The sequence below is a fragment of the Neolamprologus brichardi genome, chromosome 23 (assembly GCF_056152115.1).
Source record: "Neolamprologus brichardi isolate AB-2024 chromosome 23, ASM5615211v1, whole genome shotgun sequence".
Classification (NCBI taxonomy): domain Eukaryota; kingdom Metazoa; phylum Chordata; class Actinopteri; order Cichliformes; family Cichlidae; genus Neolamprologus; species Neolamprologus brichardi.
The window spans coordinates 14,807,981-14,828,543 of NC_142125.1; the positions used below are offsets into that span (position 1 = coordinate 14,807,981).

Here is a 20,563-nt window from a genome sequence, read left to right on the forward strand (position 1 = left end):
AAATCGAAAGCTCTGTAGCTTTACACCTTTCTGTGTAAAGGTGTAAAGCTCAACTTTAGGACTTGAAATATAAATAAATCAGTCAATCAGGTAAGTGGATTTTGTCATAGTTTCATTTTCTTTTGTTCAAAATTATGTATAATGTGAAATGCTTGCTTACATTACTAGTAATTAAACTTAATATTTATTATCAATGTTGTAATAAAGTTTGTTTAATTCGTTATACTTAATTCAAGCAAATTTTGGTTTTTGAAAGTTGAACATGGAAATGAAGATAAACCAAATGATTCCTGCAAGTGGGAAAATATTGTGTAAGTCATAGACTGTATATAAAAGAAGGACGTATGTCGCTTCCAAATCTGAAAGGTGAAGCTGAAGCATTCTTTAAGTCATATTCAATACGGAATGGTTTTGACTTTGTAAATTGCGGTCCCATTTAAAGTAAAAACAAAAACAAGTGAAGACATATCAACCCTATTTCTGTTTCCAGTTCTCTACTGTATTGATTCAGGCCGTCATCTTTTTTTTACTGGTTGTAATGCTTTGTGTCTCTTTTCTTTAAATTAGAGTTCTGAACCCTAAAACTGACCAATTTCCAGCCTCTTGTGCCATTTATGTGCAGCATGTTTTTAAGCAAAGTTTTTAGAAACCTTCAGAAAAGAAACCTCTCAGATTTTAGTGTTAACTTTAAGTTTAAGATCACGACATTTTCATAGCAACCAATCCAAACCACGGAGTATTTTAATGACTAACCTTGTGTAGTGGACAGTGTTGGGGAGTAACGGAATACATGTACTGGCGTTACGTATTTAAAATACAACATATGAGTAACTGTATTCCTTTACAGTTACCGTTTAAAAAGGTGGTATTCAGAATACAGTTACTTTGTTGAAATAAAGGGATTACACGGCGGTCTTTTCTTGTTTCATATGTTCAGCTATGCCCTCTTTGTTTTTGGTAATTCCACGCTGGTGGAAACCCAAAAAAAACACGCATTAAGAGGCTCTAATGCCTGGGTCTCAATCTCGCGGCCCATGTATAGAATGTAGCCTTATGGGCATTGTAGCCCAGTTGTAAGTAAGCTATTAAGACTCAGCTGTACACTGTGTTCGTGTTTTTCTCAGAAACAATAAGTTCCGTTGGAGCAGCCTTTCAACGCCTCTCTCTGTCTCTCATTAACAAAGTTGACCCAGACAACAAAGTAAAGCTAGTTTTGGGCTACGAGCCCGACATGGAACCCGACCTATTAACCAGAGGTCCCTTTAATAGAGCTGCTGTTTTATATACGTGCGGAACAGTTTTCTATACGAGATTACTGCAAAAAGTGCAGCCTTACCTAATGTCCACCCAATTTTACTCATTTTGGATTAATATTTAAAGATCTAGTTGGTATTGGTATGGCAAGTATCCTTCAGTAATAGTAATAAATCACACAGCAATAGTACATTCATGTAGTTGTAAAAAGAATGATAATGTATTAAGTAATCCAAAGTATTTAGAATACCTTACTCTCATTGAGTAACGTAACGGAATACGTTACAAAATATGTTTCGGGGCATGTACTCTGTAATCTGTAGTGGAATACATATTAAAAGTAACCTTCCCAACACTGGTTGTGGATGGACAACGCGTTCTCATCCCAACGCGTAAAATACAGACGATTGTGACAAGTCATCTGTATTTTACGCTTTGGGAATGGGTTGGAATAAATCTATAAATGTGTTGAAAATAATAAACCTAAAAAAGCATTATCTGGGCGATTGTGGCTCAAGAGTTTGGGAGTTCGCCTTGTAATCGGAAGGTTGCTGGTTGCTTGGACAGTCTCGGTCATTGTGTCCTTGGGCAAGACACTTCACCCGTTGCCTACTGCTGGTGGTCAGAGGGCCCTGTGGCGCCAGTGTCTGGCAGCCTCGCCTCTGTCAGTGCGCCCCAGGATGGCTGTGGCTACAATGTAGCTTGCCATCACCAGTGTGTGAATGGGTGGATGACTGGATGTGTAAAGCACTTTGGGGACCTTAGGGACTAGTAAAGCGCTATACAAATACAGGCCATTTACCATTTATCCTGATCACTTTAGAAAACACTATGTGATGGCCACAACATGAAACTATTTTATTGTTGAATTATCAGTGATACTTTCATGTGTTTGTGTTGGAAGGACGTCTGGAGCCTCTGCTCTAAGCGTCTCTTACCACGGCGAGCGGGTTTATGTTGGAGTCGATTGAGAACCCGGAGCATCTAATGAGGACGTGAAAGGGTACCTTTTGCCTCACTATATGACGCCTGGGGGCGTGACGAATTGTCGGTATTTTACACTTTGGGAATGATAATGCTCTGGGATGCATCTTATATGTTCTCTTGGATGTAGTTTGGTCTGTTTAACGTGTTCTTCCTGCCACATGATGGTGTTTGTGTCTGCGCACCGGTGTCTTTCAACATGAACTTTTATTGAGAACAATCTGATCCTCACCCTCATTTTTCCCAGTGATAATGTGTTTATATTAGCCTAACCACAGCTCCATTGCCAGACATCATTATATCAGCTAGCCCAACTTCACCAACCCTCCAAATGTCATTTTGTATTCTATTTTATTCTTCTATTTTGTTTTCTGTCATTGTTTACTTCCAAAGTTATAGCAGAGCTTAAATTTTAAGTTCTGTCAGTATACATGGCATGTTATCTTTAACCAGTTGAACTCAGTTCATTTTTTTATATAGCAAGAGTCACCTCAAGGCTCTTTATATTGTAAAGTAAAGACCCAAGGTGGAAAATAACTTGCTAATGTCCTACTAACCTAAGATAGCTCTCCTAAACCTTGCAAATCCTCCTGCAGTTAACCTTTATTTTAACTATCAGTGGTGCGACTGATTTAACCAGCACATAACATCAGGGTGGCTCCGTTCCATCTTTTACATGCAAACATGTCTTTGCACAAACACTAGTGATGCTGGGTTCATTTGACTCAGGCCTGACTTGGGTTTGCAGTATTTTACAGGTTGCGTATAAAGCAAACAGATAATTGTGAATTCTTTCATTGATAACATGACCCACATCTCTTCTTACATGAGCTAAGGAGACCTTTTAATTTTCCCCCTTGAAAAGAAGATGACCTATACAAGTTATCTCAGGTCCTGAAAAAAAATCAGGAGCTTCAGGGGAGAATTTTCATCATTTGTTGGGTAAAAACAACGGAAACACACAGTGCACAAAAGCAGAGTAATTCCTGGCAGACTTTCACAGTTTCCCTGGAGAAAGAGACAGTTCCCTGGTGATGTTCCTTAAGGATAAATCTCAGAGCTCAGAGGGAGCTTGTATCAGCAGAGGAAAGTGGAGAGCCAAAAGCATTCAGCTATAATGCCAGAGTAGGATCATGTATAAAAACATTCCTGATTTGATGTATATTTTAAGAGGTTTTGGCACATACCTGCATTTTCTTTTAATGATGTATTTCTACAGGTGTAGTGGATCTATTTATGTCCTAAGATTACAAAGATTCCTCTTTACTGTATTTTGCTTTGAGAGGAGAGTTCTGTTTCTGCTATCTAATAAAGAGATACAGTAAATCTGGATGCACCAGCAAAAGGTAATGGGCACTCAGTTTTATGGCACATTAGCCACAGGCATCATCATCCATCAAAACAGACAGCCGTCTTATATTTCTGTGATTGTTTTTCATGAAAGAAGAAGTGTTGCCGAGCAGATGGATTGCTAAAATGTTTACGTAATGTGGCTTCCAGGTTTGACCAATGAAAGACTGTTTTAGCGTTTAATGACTCCCATTCAGTGCTGGTGTTAAAATGTTAATAAAACATGTTTTTCTGTAACTGTGCAGTTTACTGGGCACAAAAATGAACCATTACCGAAATCTCTGTCTATTTAAAGTACACCATAATGTTAATATAGTGTAAAAGTGTACTTATCTCTCCTGGGCTCAATTTGCTTCATTAGCGTGGACTATAGGTAGCCAAGGACTGCTCGTCTACATGCAGAGATTGTCTGTTGCCAGATGGAGGCAGAGTTTAAAGTATGTGATACAACCAGCCTGTGGGCTACTTTTGCTTGGGCTGTTGGTCCATTATCCAGAAATGGACGGCAGCAAAGTTATAACATACAAAGAGCTGAAATGAATTAGAGCATGTAAAACAATGAAAGGTGAACAATTAAGAATGTGCTCCTCCCTGTCAAAAAGAGCCTGTTGAGGTGGTTGAAGACTGGTTGCCATAGCTGGACTGGCCATCGGCCCACGTGATTTTTTTGTTTTTATGGACCGATGGGGTTTTTTCCCCGTTTTTTTTTTCCGTAATGGTATAAACACTGAAAGGTGGTGGATTGGCCAGATGCTGGGAGATGTGTAAAAATAACTCAATTGTTTGGTGGTGGCTATTGCGGAGCTTCCACAGATTCAGTAACATTAGCAAGGGGTGGAGGCCAGCAGATGCAACACGCTGGCACGTGGATGACAGAAAGGCAGGAGGAGCAGAGACCCGAGGCGGTGAACTGAACTTCAGGTAAGAAGTTATGACCTGCAGTCTATCTGGGTCAGATATAAACCAAGTTTAGGTGGAGTTTATTTTCGTTATGCTGACTTTTTACAGTCAGTTACAATGAAAAAGACACAAAGCTGGAGTTATTCTGTGTCTTTGCTGCACAGCTGCCTCTTCTTCTCTCATTCTCTCCCCTCCCTCTCCTGTTTCATATCAGCTGATCGGCTTTTCTCTCTTTTTGTTTATCTCCCACTTTACGCCAGAAAGAGGAAACCCGCGGATGTCGCGCTAAACAACAGCAGCAGGTTTAAGCTTGATCAGCTGTTGTTAGAATTTATTTGATATTAATTTCTAGTATCAGCTGATGTTTGCTGGAGCCACAGCTGTAAAAGCTGCTGGTCATGATATCGGTTTGGTTATCTGGTGAGAGGGAAACATGAGGATGAAACCAGGAGATGTCCTTACTGAATCATCAGAGCTGAACAGGTGATGGAGAAACAGGTTTACCTTTTCGGTGACATGAATGAGTTGAAGGGAAGTTATGAATTGTTTCTGAGAAATAACACCAGGATCCCTTTTCTAAGTAGCTGACAGCTGGTAACTGTGCAGGGGCGGGTCTAGCAAAGTTTTGCCAGGGGCCCAGGTAGGGCATTAACAGGGAAAGGGGGGCACAAAGAAATACTTTTCTTTCTTATTCTCATTTAAAATGTCTCGCTTTCAACAAATAATTATCTGAATCTTACAACAAACGTTTTCATCTGATGTAAAATGTATAGAAATCCATTATTGTACATAGTAATTTTTTTAGGGTCTCATCCTAATTTCTTCAGAAGTAGCTAAGTACTGTGTATGATGCCAGTATTTTCCCACATTTTCTAGATACTGTACCAGTACTGTGTGTAAAATGCCATCAAAAAGTCAGTTAAGTTTTATTCTTTCTCACCTGTCTTTCTGTCTCCTTTCACTTTTTAAAGGTTGCCATGTTAGAAAAAATATTTTGCCCTGCCATGCTGTTTATTGATGTGGCAAATGAATGGTTTATGAAAACATATCTAAATCTGTCATCAGTAATCAGTAATGATCATGTCTCACCTCTAGTCTTCCCTGTCTTAATTTCAGGTTTTCACCATGTGTTGTAGATAGTTCAGGAGGTTAACTCGACCAAGCAGTCTACTTTCGGGTACTGTTTGGAATACCAGAATAGGGATGATGGTGTAGGTTTAAGTTTATTAGACTGATGCATATATACCAACAAGACAGTGTACATCACTGTGACAACAGCATTTGTTTTCATTCAAAGGCTTTATGGTTTTTCCTATAATACCTGGTGGGCCGGACTCTAGTCAAAATGCACGAGCCGATTTTTTGTCCCAGTCCAGGCCTGCTGGTTGCCTTACTTTAAAGGTTGGGAAGAGATGCCAATGTAGTCCTATAGTCTGCTGGAGATATGTTATAACTCATCTGGCCTGGGAATGTGAGGATTCCCCCCCAGGAAGAACTTGAAATTGTTGCTGGGGAGAAAAACATCTGGAATACTCTTCTTTGTCTGCTACCACCATTAGCAGGAGATAATGGGTGTATGAAAATACTATTCATTAAAAAAAAAATCAAAACGTAGTTGTCGTTTAGTTATCCACCACGTTAGCAGGTGAAGCACAAGCATCCTCATCCATAACAACAGACTGCTCTTAATACTCCTATATTTCTGTGATTGTATGTAATGATCACAGAAATATATGTAACAACATAGTTAGACATTAGATAGACAGTTTATTTTGACTTTTCTAGATGTGTGTAATGTGGTTTCCAGATTTGTCCAACAAAAGGACATAATGACTGAGACTGCTGTAGCATTTAAAGATTCCTATTCAGTGCTGGGTTTCAAATGTTAATAAAATTGTTAATAAAATCAATGTTTCTGCAACTGTGCAGTTTACTGGGCACAAAAATGAAAAATAACTGCAATCTCAGCCTCTTGATGTACACCATAATATTAATGTAATGTCTAAGTATCTTCTCTCTCCGGCATCCTATATTTGAATGAGATACATTGATGCTCTGGGAGACTTGTTCTCCTATTACAATCAACATACAAAATATGCCCTACTTCTATACCAAGCTGTTTTAGTATTGTTATAGCATTTAAAAGATATTTCTTTTCCCCTTTTATTAGACCTTATGATATTTAGAACAAATACAATGAGTTAAGCCTTAAGTTATTCTTTAACCCCAATTACAAAAATTTTGTGACTCTGTAAACTATAAAAAACAGAGTGGTTTGCAATAGTAGGTAAAAAAAATATGGGAACTGAAGACACCAGCTGCTGAACTTTTGGGAGAGAAATGTTGTCCCATTCTGATGTGAAACAGTATGAACTGCATGAGGCTACGAGATCTGGACTGCAGGAAGACCATTTAGCACCTGGACTCTTCCACTACAAAGCCATGCTGTTGTACTGTAACAGATGCAGTTTGCAGTTTAGCAATGAACTGCCGAAAAATGCAAGGACTTCCCCGAGAAAGACATTGTCTACATGGGAGCATATGTTCTTATAAAACCCATACGTACTTTACAGGATTAATGGTGTCTTTTCAAATGTGCAATAAATACAATATAATTATGCCTGTTTTAATGCCATGCCACCCGATGGTCTGAAAATCACAGGAATTCAGTACTGATTTCTGGCCTAATTTCTTGCACACAGAGATTTCTCGAGATCTGTGGAGAAATCCATAGATATTTCTTTTAGATGATAACATGAATGACATATTAAAAAAGGTGTGAATTTTTATACTGAGCAATATTATTCTGAAATTATTCCATAACTTGACATGCAGTTTTTTGTAGATTGGTGAACCTTTGTCCATCTTTATTTCTGAAACACTCTGCCTTTCAGTGGTATTTAATGTTTTCCAACCCACATATAGAAATGTTTATCACCAAGAGTAAAAGAAAGCTTTGGGCTGAATTTAAACAAACAAGCTTAGCACTATTTTTTGCTTCCATTCATAAATCCTATTCATGCATTCAACGCATCACTTCATGGTGTAAGTTAAACAGCATTTACTATATTTAAAAAATAAATAAATAAGTAAGTAATAAGTAACACGCAGCAGCTACACCAGCAAGGATCCCAACAGTGAATCATCGGCCTTCATCTCATTAATAACATCCTCTTCTGTCACACAAACTCTCTCCATGTCCTCCATCGCAGCATCCATAAATCTTCCATGTGCTCTTTTCTTCCTTCGACTCCATCTTCTCCATCCTTGCATGAATGTGAAACTTTGATATGTTAATAACACAAATAACTACTTTCAGCTGGTGCCTTATTTTCTAAGGGGTCGCCACAGCAGGTGAATTTACACGTTTGATTTGGCACAGATTTTACTCCGGATGCCTCTTCTGATGCAACCCTCTGATTTACCTGGGCTTGGGATCAGCACTAGGAGTACACAAGCTTTTGACCCGTTCTCCTCCTGCTCTCAAACCAGGGATCTTTTTCATGTTAGGCAAATGTATTATTAGAGGTGGAGGCTTCAATATAGAGTATCTTAATCTGTCATTCTTGCAATACAATTACACTAAACAGTAGGAGTGCTCCCTGCCAGTTCAGCCTATTTTTAATCCATGTTTTTTGCTTTGTTGTCCGTGCCTTCAGACCCCACGTGAGAGTCTGAGAACCACTGCTTTAAATGGATATACTGTTTGCCAAAGCTCACAGGATTTTCTACTGAAGAAGCTGATTGTATGAAAGGGCTGCGATTGTTTATCTTCATCGGCACAATGAAATTCAGCACATATCGTGGGATGTGTTTGGGTACATTTAAGCACTGAACCTACAATAAAACCACCATACACTTCCCTTCATAAAACCTCCCAGATGGTTTAATCCTTCAGTATTTTGTGCTTTGAAGTGTTTGAGAATTTCCTGAGATTATTTTATACACGCCATATGGGGAATTATTTCTGGAGCAGCAGTTATAATAATATGCTGGTATAGCTTAAAATTACATAACAGATGGTGTGCATCACTGCAAGTGAGTTTTATGTAAATGTGATGACTAATGTGTTCAAGTTGTGCCTGCATGTGAAATGAGGTGGTGAAACACAGTGGCCCTTCTATGTCTCAGTCTCTGATGTGGATATTTTTTAGAAGCAACTTCTAACAAATGGGATTGTTAAGAGCAGATTTAGGTGGATAAGTACGGCAGGATTAGCAAAGGCCATTTCTGTTCAGAGTCACAAATTAAGTCACAATTACTAGGCTAAAATTAGATTATGAAATGCAGAACGGTAATTATAGGATTCTATGTAGTAAGTAAACAGTAACTAGAAAGTAAATAAACAATATCTCTATTTTAATTAATAAAACCATTATTTAAAATATCCTCGCTGTGTTCACAATTCTTTATAAAAATGAATATTACTAATTACCATGCACTCATTTGATCAATTCTGACATTGTCTCTGTCTCTCTTTCAGATATAAAAGCAAATCCACAAAGACAGATCCGGCTTATCCATCCATTTGCTTCCCTTTATGCAGTTCATGTTCATGTTGAGCAGGCTGTGATTCTGTGTGCATTTTTTGAACGCTTTCAGGAGCACAAGGGTTCATTGTTGATCAAAGTACACCAGCTTATTCACTGACATTTTAACACAGTGACCTATTATGAGTCACTTGTCTAACTCGATTGGCCTGAGGGAAGAAGTTTTTTTTTTTCTACTTGAAAAACATCCAAGAATTTATATTTTTCAGAGTGGCAATGTGTTCTTGTTATAATAAATATAAATGTGACTCATTCAATGGTGTCTCTTGTGTTATTACTTTGTAACTGAGTCACACAAATGTGAAGAAAAAAAAAAACTAATAAACAAGCACACAGCTGAAACCCAGTCACAATGTTTGATTAGTTCACATCTAATGCAAATTTATTCATTTAAACACTGTTATCAAAATGCATGTCTGATCCTAATTCTGAAAAGATGCTGGCTGTACATTACAGCACTGGTTTCATGAGGCTTGCGGTTTGTGTTTAAAAATAAATCTTTTGTTAGTATTTATGCATGTAGCCACCCTGGAGGAAATCGTTGACTTTAGAGAAAGTCACACTACAAAACGAGAAAAGAAGCCATGGAAAGCTTGTGAGGTAGGATAATCCATGCAGAGAAATGTGGCAAAGTAATAAAAGCTCAGGATGAAACAAATTTTACATTTTATTGATTGAGAAGTAACCTGCATTTATTTCTAATCACTGCAATCAGTAGCTACTGATCATTTCTGCTTGGTTCCAGAGAAAGATGCTTGTGGTGTTTGTAACACTACCTTTTGTTTTTTTACACTGGCTTTAAGAGTCGTTATTTTAAACTTAATGGGTATAATGAACAAATCAATCACTTTTATGGATTAGACGTGCAAAGCATCACCATTTACTAACATTTTTACCAGCTGACATTCTGGAAAATCCTCTTATTCACTTTCCTACAGACAATTAGACGACAAGATCAATACTAAAACTATGTCTTTCCATTAAATGCAGAAGACAGCAAGCCTAATTTAGCACAGATTCGAGGCACATTGGGAAACCACTAGCACGGCTGTGTCACAAGTTCACAAAAATAGGATGTTATACAAGAAGCCTCGTATACAACGTGAGGTTTTTTAATAGAGCTATTGAAAGAAGGTGAAACAAGGGAGTGTATGAGATTTGTTCTATGACTCACTGGTTGATTTAGTTTGTGCATGCTTAGAATTACATGTAAAGTAAAAGCCTATTTCTTTCTCTACAGGTAGAGTCTAAAAAGATATACTCTCTAAGGAAAGAGAATTACGAGTCCCTTTCCGAGGGCTGTACATACTTGCCCTGTTTCTTCTAGACTTTAAGATCAAGAGACAGCTTGTATTTAATTCAATTCCGTTCAATTCAGTTGTATTTATATAGCGCCAAATCATAACAAAAGTTTCCTTAAAGTGCTTTATATTGTAAGGTAAAGACTGTACAATAATACAAGGAAAAAAGAGAAAAGCCCAACAATCATATGAGCCCCTATGAGCAAGTGATTTGGTGACAGTGGGAAGGAAAAACAAAATTTTAACAGGAAGAAACCTCCAGCAGAACCAGGCTCAGGGACCGGTTGGGGGTTAGGGGAGAAAGACAGGACAAAGACATGCAAGTATTATCAAAATACAAAAAAAAAGGAAAAAATTAGGTTAAATAGACACTAATGTTTAGAGTCAATAATAAAACAATACTTGCAGCTTCTGTATGAGCTTCTTTCTTCATGGTGTTTTACCAAGCTACCTACTACCAAACACTAGGCTTACATGATAAATTATTAACTGCCTTTTTCTGTCACCTAATAACAGTACAACAATTATTCTTTAGAAAAGAAAGATGTTTCAGTTGTTTAATCTCATTAAAAACGGCAGGGTTTTAAGTAAGCAATGACTGGCTGTGAAATTCTTATTTTTTTCTTTATGACTATTTGGAGCCGGTCTTATGACTTGGAGTTTGTAACGGTGTGTACTGAGAGATGCTGTTTTCAGATGACTTCTGGGTATGTACTGAGGTTTGGGCCTATAAAAAGCCAAATGTTACCAGCAGCGCCTTTAAACTGCAAACAAAGCAGTCTTTTATGTGCTTCCACAGCAGAAAGAGAAGTTTATGCTTTTCAGAGGCTTTAAGAGTAGTGCTTCATTGGATGATCAAAACAGTTTTATAGCCATCATCCTTGCGTCTTGTCTTCGCTAAGGTTTCTGGCCGTTCAGTTGTCTTCATTTTTTCTGTGTTCAGTTTTGGGTCTTGCCATTTAGACTTTTAGCCTTCAACATGAGTAGGTGTCACAGTGAACTGACTCAGAAGGAGCAGGAGATGCTGAAAATTCGGCGGGACAGCGACACAAAGGCGGCCGAACTTGTCAAGATGGAGAGGATGCTCCAGCAGACCAAGAATCTGCTGGACAAGAAGACAGAGTCTGGTTCGAAGAGCATGGGATACCAGGAGAACATGGGTGAGTGTTACAAACAAGGCTTTCTAACTTCATATTTTCACTTACAAAAATTCTCGCCGCTGATCGCAGTCAGTGACATCGTTTTATGTTGCTTGCCTTAGTGGAGGACCTGGAGGAAAAGGTGCGCTCCAGCAGACAATACAGGAGAAACTCCCTCCATCACACGCAGATGCTGGAGAGCCAGATGAAAACTGTGAAAGGTGAGCTGGTGGGCACCCTGGACCACCTTCAGGAGCTGAGGAATGTCCTACGGCGTTCACAGCAGAAGGCAGAAGAACGCAAGGCTGCAATGGAGAAGCTGGCTGCAGGGCTCAGGTGAAGAACCTTTGACCGCAATAAACCTGAAATCCTACATCCTGTCAGAAAGGCTGTGCAGAATTCACATCTAATGAGATGGCACCCAGTCACCAGTGAAACGATAGAGGAAGAAAGTCCTTTCACTGTGTTTTTCCCCATCTCAGCAGTGAGGCTGTAAATCTTCATCATTTGGACTTGAAACATGAATAAGTTTCAACTACTCTTCCTTCACTTTTTCATTAATCTCAGTAAGTCTCATAGTAATATAGTGAATTTAAAGCATCTGATTCTTTGTACCTTCTGAAAGTATTTGAAAGATGATTAACTATCGGTGTTTATGCGAATGGGAAAAACCCATTACACATGTCTTCATAGATATTAAATTATACATGTAGTTCTTCACATTACTAAGAAGTACCTTTTAAGCCTGATATATGGAGCTTAGGCTTGTATTAGATCCCTCATTTTAGAGGCAACGATGAGTCGTATTATCTCCTAGAAAGATGTCCTGAACTCTTCCACATTCATATGTTCCTCTTTGTATGAGAAGAAAAACTGTCAATGATATACAGTAAATCTTATATTTATCTTACATTTCTTTTAATCACATTTAATGAATATATCCCTGTTAACTAATAATATTTAGGTTTTTACTGAACTCAGAATTTGAATTTATTAATAAGTCAGTCATCACATTACTGAAGGTAGTATTATTGTTATTACTATTATTCACAACTTATTTGAATGAGAGTTCTTACTCAAACTATTATGAATTCTGCTATATATTAAAATGATAAACAGCACATAGATTTATATCTTTGTCTGAATAGTATAGAAAAAAATGTTTGTTGATGATTTATTGCACACAAATATAGAATTATGCTATTTAACTTTAAACATTTTGCCACAGATAGTCTGAAGAATTATAGGAACGACCCTGTTGTTAACAATGAGCCTTATCAACTGCACTGCACTCACTATGTTGAGTGCAATGCCGAAGTTTCCAGTGTTTCAACTCCCTCTGGGATCAATAGGCTGTTTCTGTCTGTTTCCTGTGGTGAGTCATCTGAAAGCTGTATTTGTGCCTTCCCTGTGGCTTGGATGTTTGCTAATTTAGTACAGCTTGTTTCACAAAGCATCACATGCTGTGCAGCCGAGAGGGGATTTCATATGCTGGTTTTACTTTTCTGATGTTGATGCTTTCTGCTTGATCGTAACTTCCTTCATACTTTTGTCCCGTGTAAAGTATGATTTTGATATTATGAACATTGCACAAATACATATGAATGAGTTTTTAGGTAAAGTGCTAAAAGTAGAACATTGAAGGTGATTTATGATGACCTAGAAAGTAAACAAACCCATATGAGGCCATAACATATTCACAGATCATCACACAATGTTCCTCACAGATTAATTTATCTGAACTGAATTACATAGAATTGGACTGTTTTCTGTTATTTCTCCCTTTCAACTGGTGCAGAAGTCTTTTTGAGACAGATATAGCAATGAGCCCACAGGGGACACTGGAGACTCAAGCTGCATCGTTCTTCCTCTCCTGCTTTAGACCACACATTAGGATTTGATTGCTTGTATTGTAATCAGTTTGACGCATTCAGAAATGTCTAGATAAGCTTTTGTCCAAAACAAAATAATAAACTGCTTTATAAATATTCTTCTCAGCCTGTGGCACAACATTCATTTCCTCCATCCATATGTTGAAGTATGCTTGAAGTAGATTTATTGTGGTTTCTATATAGTACATCATAGCAAAGAAAATAGTTCTAGTAAAGGTAATGATCTTCTGTTGGCTTCTGACAGTGAGCGTGTCTCTGTTCTTGTCCTGTAGACCTCATTCAACTCATTCTCATCGCCATCTCTAAGCAGCATATCACATCACATTTGTGCAAATCAGTTGCATGCTGTGTGTTCAAATGTTTGTGCAGGTCGAGATATTTCTTTTATTTGTTCTGTGTCAGTGTTGGGGTGATTACTCAAAAAGTAATGTATAACACACAGAATATTTTTCTTACAGGTAATGCAATACGTTACAGTATTACTCACAGCAAAACGCAATTCATCATACTACTTGTACTTGCTTTCATGTTACTGTAAAATGACCTGAAAAGCAATTGTCTCATAATGAACAGTTAACAACATAAACCTATAGGCTACAGTCCTACACACTTATCCAGATACCAGTCCTCATGAGGACACATATTAGATCTTTCTCTTAGTATTTAGGTATGAATACAAAACCGACAGCACAAAGCAAAATGAAAACCAGTACAAAGAAACTTTAAACTACAGTGATTCTACTTTAGAAACATCAGCAACAGGTAGAAATGAAGCTTAACTGCTCATCAGTTTGTTACCTGTTTAAGTTCAGGATCTGGCAGCTGGACTGGGGTCAGCATTCACTCAGCTTTTACGTCACTCAGGGTTCTTGGCTAGCTTAGCATTAGCGTGCTGTCTATGCAGATGCTTGCAAAGAGCTGAAGTTGTGTTTGCAGCAGTTGTTTCTGCCCTGGATGCCGTTTCCAATCTACCATCACACTCTCATCCTTTTGTGCAATAAAAATAAAATTAATGTCCACATCCACACTGCAGAGTATGCCACTAAATCGAACCTAAATCAGCTGACTGTACCACGAGTGCAAGTGGAACAGATAAGCAGGATAGATAGACAAGCCAACTGACAGTTCAAGGACTTCAAATGCTGGGAACTGGTAAATTTTTTAACAGCGTTCCGCAGGGTTTTGTGCTGGGATAAATATTATTATTTTTATACATGCTAAGTTCATACTGTTAGAAAAGCATATCCAAATGAAACCCTGAACCCTCCCTTAGCCATGCTGCAATAGACTTAGGCTATTGAGAGAGCTTCCCATGATGCTCCGAGTGTTTGTGCTTCACTCACCTCTTGTCACTGTCTGTGTGTTTACTCTCCTTTTAATCTTTAGTTAATCATTTTCTTCCACAGTGTGAATTTTGTCCTGCCTCTCTCTGCTTTCTTCTCTTTTCCCCCATCCTCAGTTGGTCATGGCAGATGGCTGCCCCCCATTAAGCCTGGTTTTGCCAGACGTTTCTACCTGTTTAAACAGAGTTTCTCTTTCCCACTGTTACCTAGTGCTCACAGGGGGCTGTCTGATTCATCATTTTCATATTGGAGGGTCTATAGCTTACAATATAAAGTGAGGCAACTGTTGTAAAATTGGCACTATATATATATATATATATATAAAATCGAACTGACTTTAAGTAAACATTGTTAGAATTGTGGATGCTCATACTAAACAGGGTCAGAGTTTCAAATAATGATGTCAACATCAGACATCACTACCCATGAGTCACTCAAAACCTCAGGTTTCAGAATGCGTTAAACACGCAGAATAAGACGTCCTTTACCGTTGGCTCTGTATGATGTCAGTGAGAATAAATCTTCTTAACATGGAAATGTGTGTAACAGATTTTTCTATATTGTCTTAAATTGGAAGAGAAGGGAGCAAAACCAGCTTGTTTCAAATGGTGGATGAACTGCAGTTACCCCCAACACAACCCCACTGATGTCACAGACCGCAATCAGCAGTTAATCGGTAACCTTTTTCCACACATTTTTATCAGACTGCAAACTGCATTTGTATATTTCTCGAGTTTACCACTGCAACCATTTTGCAATAAAGAAAAAGGCGCTAAAACACCTAATAGTGAAATTAATGATTTTGGTACATACTTTTGCACTTAGATAGGAAATGTAAACAAAAGCAGATAGTTTTGATGTTAAAAAATGTCCATGTTTTACTTGACATTTTGTTTATATTTTTTCAACCATTTTTTGACCTTTGATTTTTTTTAAAATTTATATTAAAATAAGTTAGAAAGAAAACAATAATCAAGTATTTTTCACCTGTGTTTTCCACCAGCCAGCACAGTGGTACTGGAATTGTACAGTTATGCCCCCTGGTGGGTCATAGAGGCACTGTAGGAGGGCTGTGACCATGGTTAAATAGCATTATAATTCATGAAGTGAAAGTAAAATGAAAGTAAAGTGTAATTTGTGTGTGTTGATGCTATGAGTGGGATCTGTATTTCTGGGTTTTTAAGCTCCTAAAAATGAACATACCAGAAAAACTTTCTGAAGCACTGGTGTAACACCTTCGATTCAGTTTGAAGCTTAAAGGTTTAAGGTCTTACCTAACTGTAAGACATTTTCATTAAAAGGAGGGCAGCGAAAGAACAGGTTAGCCCACTTGCCAACAATCCTCTTTGTTAAAGTCTAATTATCTGTCTGAACATTTCTGAAAGCACCACCTGTGCATTAGCCACAAGCATTATGAACTCCGTGGTATTCTTTTCACTCGACTGCTATAGTAGTCTGACTGTGTTGCATCATGAACCCACTAAATGATTGAGCAAACACTGGTGAAACATCAGTAGGCCTGATGAATGGTTTGGAATTGTTTGTGTGAACTGCTGATGCTAAGTTTACTGTATGCGCAGAAAAACATATTGTCTGCCAGAGCCGTGACAAATGTTCTTGTTATGACAGCTTTAAAACATTTACTCAAACCAAAAAATTGTAAAACAGGCAACACGACAATGAGTGTGGTGATCACAGCCCAGTTTTTTTTAAACCAACTCCTACAAACAGTTGTAGTGTCATAAGTTGAGGTTTGAGATAATCTTATTTCAGTCATCCTCAGCAAAGCAGTTCTTAGTTCAACATAATGAGGAAGTTGATCCATATTTGGATTCAGGAATTTTGGAAGGACTCATTGGCATAGTAAGATTACACATTTGCATTATAGCTTCACAAATACACATCAAACTGCGGTAGGCGTGGTTCATGGCACGACTACAGGGAGGCTGACACACCACACCACCACTGCCAATAAGAGCGAACTGTCCTGAAGGATGATGTTGTTGTTGGCGGTGATGTGTGATTGGCTGGCGGCTGGAAAGCTGCAGCTGTGTGTGTGAACAGCAACCGTAAAGAATAAAGTCAATAAAGTATGCTGAAAAGCATTGAATTGTGGACTGGTCTGCCGTGTGATGTTTACAGAAACTAAAAGAGAAAAAGTGATAGACATCTTATTGGTGTTTTCATGAAAATATCACAAGCTATTCCAGATCCATCCATCCATTTTTTTCAACTTATCCAGGGCCGCTGATCTGTCGATCTAATTCTCCCCTCTAACCTCACTTGTGAACAAGACCCTGAGATACTTAAACTCCTCCACTGGAGGCTGCAACTCGTTCCAGACCCACAGTGGGCACGCCACTCTTTTCTGACTAAGGACCATAGCCTCAGACTTGGAGGTGCTGATTCTCATTCCTGGCACTTCAGACTCAGCTGCTAATGCCTTAAGTGTGGCCTGGAGGCCACCACCCGATGAAGCCAATAGAACCACATCACCTCCAAAAAGCAGAGACGAGATTCTGAGACCACCAATGTAAAAGCCTTTTGCCACATGGCTACACCTAGAAATTCTGTCCATAAAAATTATTAACAGAATCTGTAACAAAGGACAGCCCTGGTGGAGTCAAACACCCAGTGGAAACGAGTTCAACTTATTGCCAGAAATGCAGACCAAGGTCTTGCAAAAGTTGCATAATGACTAAATGGCTTGTAGCCATGGGCCAGACACCTCAGAGTCCTGAATCGCCTGCCACAGACTACTCAGAGGGACACGGTCAACTGCCTTCTCCAAGTCCATAAAACACATGTAGAGTGGTTGGGCAAATTCCCATGCACTCTAAAATATCCTCGAGAGGGTAAAAGGAGGTAGAGCACTGCTTTCCCCCCTGAGTCGCCTGACAGTTTGCCAGAATTTCTTTGAGGCAGTCTGAAAACCTTTTTCCAGAGCCTCACTGAACTCCTCCCAAACCTTTCACATCTCAGTTTTTGCTTCAGCTACTGCCTGGGTTGCATTCTGCTTGGCCTGTCAGTACATATCAGCTGTCTCCAAAGTCCCACATGCTAACCAAACCAAACAGAACTCATTTTCCAGCCTGATGACTCCCTTCACCGCCAGTGTCCACCATCTGGTTAGCAAGTTACCACCACAACAGGACCCAACCACCCTGTGGCCACAGCTGAGTGCAGCAGCCTTTGCAATGGATGTGGTGTACATGGTCCATTCGGACTCAAAGTCCCCAGTCTCCATCAGAATACTGTTGAAGCTCTGCCTGAGGTGGGAGTTCGAGATCTCGCAGAAGGGAGCCTCTGTCAGGCATTCCCAGTACACCCTCTGATGATACTGTGGCGGTAGACTACTGTTCCCATAAGGCTGTGTGTGGGGGAACTTCCGGGTTACGAAGTAAAGTTGGCTTTTCTCATCCTGCCGAATGGCCAAAGTGGATCAGAAGGTTTGAAAGATTTCGCATTGCAACCGCTCTTGGTAACAAATCAGAGGAGTATCAAGTTAACTCACTCCTGTACGCTATGGGAGATGCTGCTGATGTTTTGGCAGTTTTACCACTGAGCAATGCAGATAAAAGGAAATATGCAACTGTCAAAGAGGCATTTGACAAACATTACGTAGGAAAACACAACATCATTTTTGAAAGAGCACAGTTTAACTCCAGACGGCAACAGGATGGTGAAAGTACAGAGTCGTCCATCACTGCTGTGCACAAACTTGCAAAAATTGTGCATGGACACAATACGGACAAATGTAAAACATTGGAAAACGCAGACGTGGCAGAAGAAAGAACAAAAGCCGTTGCAAGAACAAACACTCAGGGAAAAGAATGTCCAGACAAAGAGGTACAGTGTCAAAAATGTCAGAATAAAGGACACTTTGCTGTGGTCTGTCGCAGTAGTGAAGCTGCAGCACTACGCGAAATGACAGAAAATCAGAAAGATACAGACAGCGAGGATTGTGTGTTCTTGGGAGAAGTAGAGACTGAGAGGTCACAGCCCTGGGTGCAAAAGGTCAAGTTAAATGGGGAAAATGTATATTTTAAACTCGAGACAGGGGCGGATGTTACGTCTATTCCAGAGGGTTTGTACAGTCCAGACAGGGATGGTATGCTGCAGAGACCCAGAAAGAAGTTACTAGGGCCAGGCAGTTGCCCACTCAATGTTAAAGGCTGCTTTGAGGCGCAGCTAGCGGTCTTGAGTGTTTCTCAAGACGTCTACCTTGTGTCAGGTCTACTACTGCCACTACTAAGCAGGCCAGCGTGTGAGGCTCTGGGTCTTGTGTACAGAGTAAGCACAGTAACGGGATCGGTGACAGATTTCAGGGCAGCATACCCAGCAATGGATGTGGTGAACATGGTCCACACAGCGTCCTTATGTGTGTCGGCACATAAGGATGCTGACATAGCTTGTCAACGACGTTGATTAGCTGGGTATATACGAATGTGAATCGCATTATTGGCTGGACTATGGGATAAGGTGGCATCGTTCTAATCCCATATGGGAGCAGCCAGTCACTTACTGACTAACACTGCAAAACAGAATTGTTAAAGTATTAATTTTAATTTCAATTCAGGTAAAAAAAATTTTTTTGTGTGCAACGCAGATTTTCTGTGTGCAGAGACCGTGCCAGCAGTGCACAATTGCGCACCTGCGCAGCTTAGAGGGAACATTGCCGTGAACCAATGCTGGCAACTCCTGTTCCCGACCGCCCATGGCAAAAAGTTGGCATGGATCGAGTGGTCAAAGAAACATTTCCTGCTGATTATTGATTTTTTCTCAAGGTACATTGAGATACCTGAACTGAGACACACAACAGCAGAGGTCACTATTAATGCTATAAAAGAGGCCTTTGCAAGACATGGCGTTGCCGAGACTGTGGTATCGAATAATGGGCCACAATTTTCTTCAGAACAGTTCAAGCACTTTGCCAAAGAGCAACAGTTCACACATGAAATGAACAGCCCCAGCTACCCCCAAGTCAATGGGGAGGCAGAACGCGCTGTTCGTACCATTAAAGACTTGTGGAAAAGGACTGTGACTACAACAGAGCACTGCTAGCGTACAGGGCCACCCCACTGGAACATGGGCTCTCGCCAGCGCAGTTGCTTATGGGGAGACACCTGCGTACCTCACTGCCACAAGCTGTGGCAAAGCTGGTGCCAAAGTGTCCTGACCTACAGGCTTTTCGCAATAAAGATGAGGAGGGGAGGCGTGAGCAGGTAAAACACTACAACTGCAGACATAGAGTCAGACCACTTCCGGAACTATCGTCAGGACAGAAAGTGTGGATTACCACTGAAGGAACTACTGGAGCAGTAGTTGGACCTGCCAATGCTCCCAGATCTTATGTGGTAGAGACAGACAGGGGTTTTCTGAGGAGAAATAGGAGCCACCTCAGACCAACAGGGACTATTACCAGATCTGGTCGAGTGGTGAGACCTCCTGAAAGACTGGATGTGTAATTCTCTGAAGTTATCCATTCATGCCCTATTCAAAGCTGGGTTAGGCTGTTAGAGATGTTTACAATAATGTGTTTCGTTTAAATGTAAGTGAGGTCAGGTCAGGTTGTTTCTCCCAATCATGCATCTCTAGGTCTCACTGTTGTTGTCCACATGAGCATAGATCTCTCCCAGTAGGACGACCCAGGTGGAGCACCCTCGAGCACCCCACCCAGAAACTCCAAGAAGGCAGGATACTCTGAACTGTTATTCAGCACATACGTGCAGACAAAATTCAGGACCTGTTTTCTGACTTGAAGGCACAGGGAACAAACCCTCTCATCCACCTGGAAAAACTCCAATGTACAGGCAGCAAGCCAGCCCACCCTAGCCCATTGCCTCTCAC

At 39.8% G+C, this 20,563-nt stretch overlaps 1 protein-coding gene across 1 annotated transcript; it reads left to right on the plus strand.

The window, feature by feature from the left end:
- Positions 1-11,123: 11,123 nt before the first annotated feature.
- LOC118454130 (uncharacterized) lies at positions 11,124-12,642 on the plus strand. The gene is made up of 2 exons (XM_035907595.2): positions 11,124-11,499; positions 11,601-12,642. The coding sequence occupies exons 1-2, from the start codon at positions 11,319-11,321 to the stop codon at positions 11,816-11,818; spliced, it is 399 nt and encodes a 132-aa protein (XP_035763488.2). The 5' UTR covers positions 11,124-11,318; the 3' UTR covers positions 11,819-12,642.
- Positions 12,643-20,563: the final 7,921 nt, after the last annotated feature.

Bases quoted from the DNA above. Each gene is read 5' to 3' on its own strand.
- LOC118454130 (XM_035907595.2), top strand. From the start codon at position 11,319: ATGAGTAGGTGTCACAGTGAACTGACTCAGAAGGAGCAGGAGATGCTG. The intron at 11,500-11,600 runs GTGAGTGTTACA...TGCTTGCCTTAG, and splicing joins GGGATACCAGGAGAACATGG to TGGAGGACCTGGAGGAAAAG.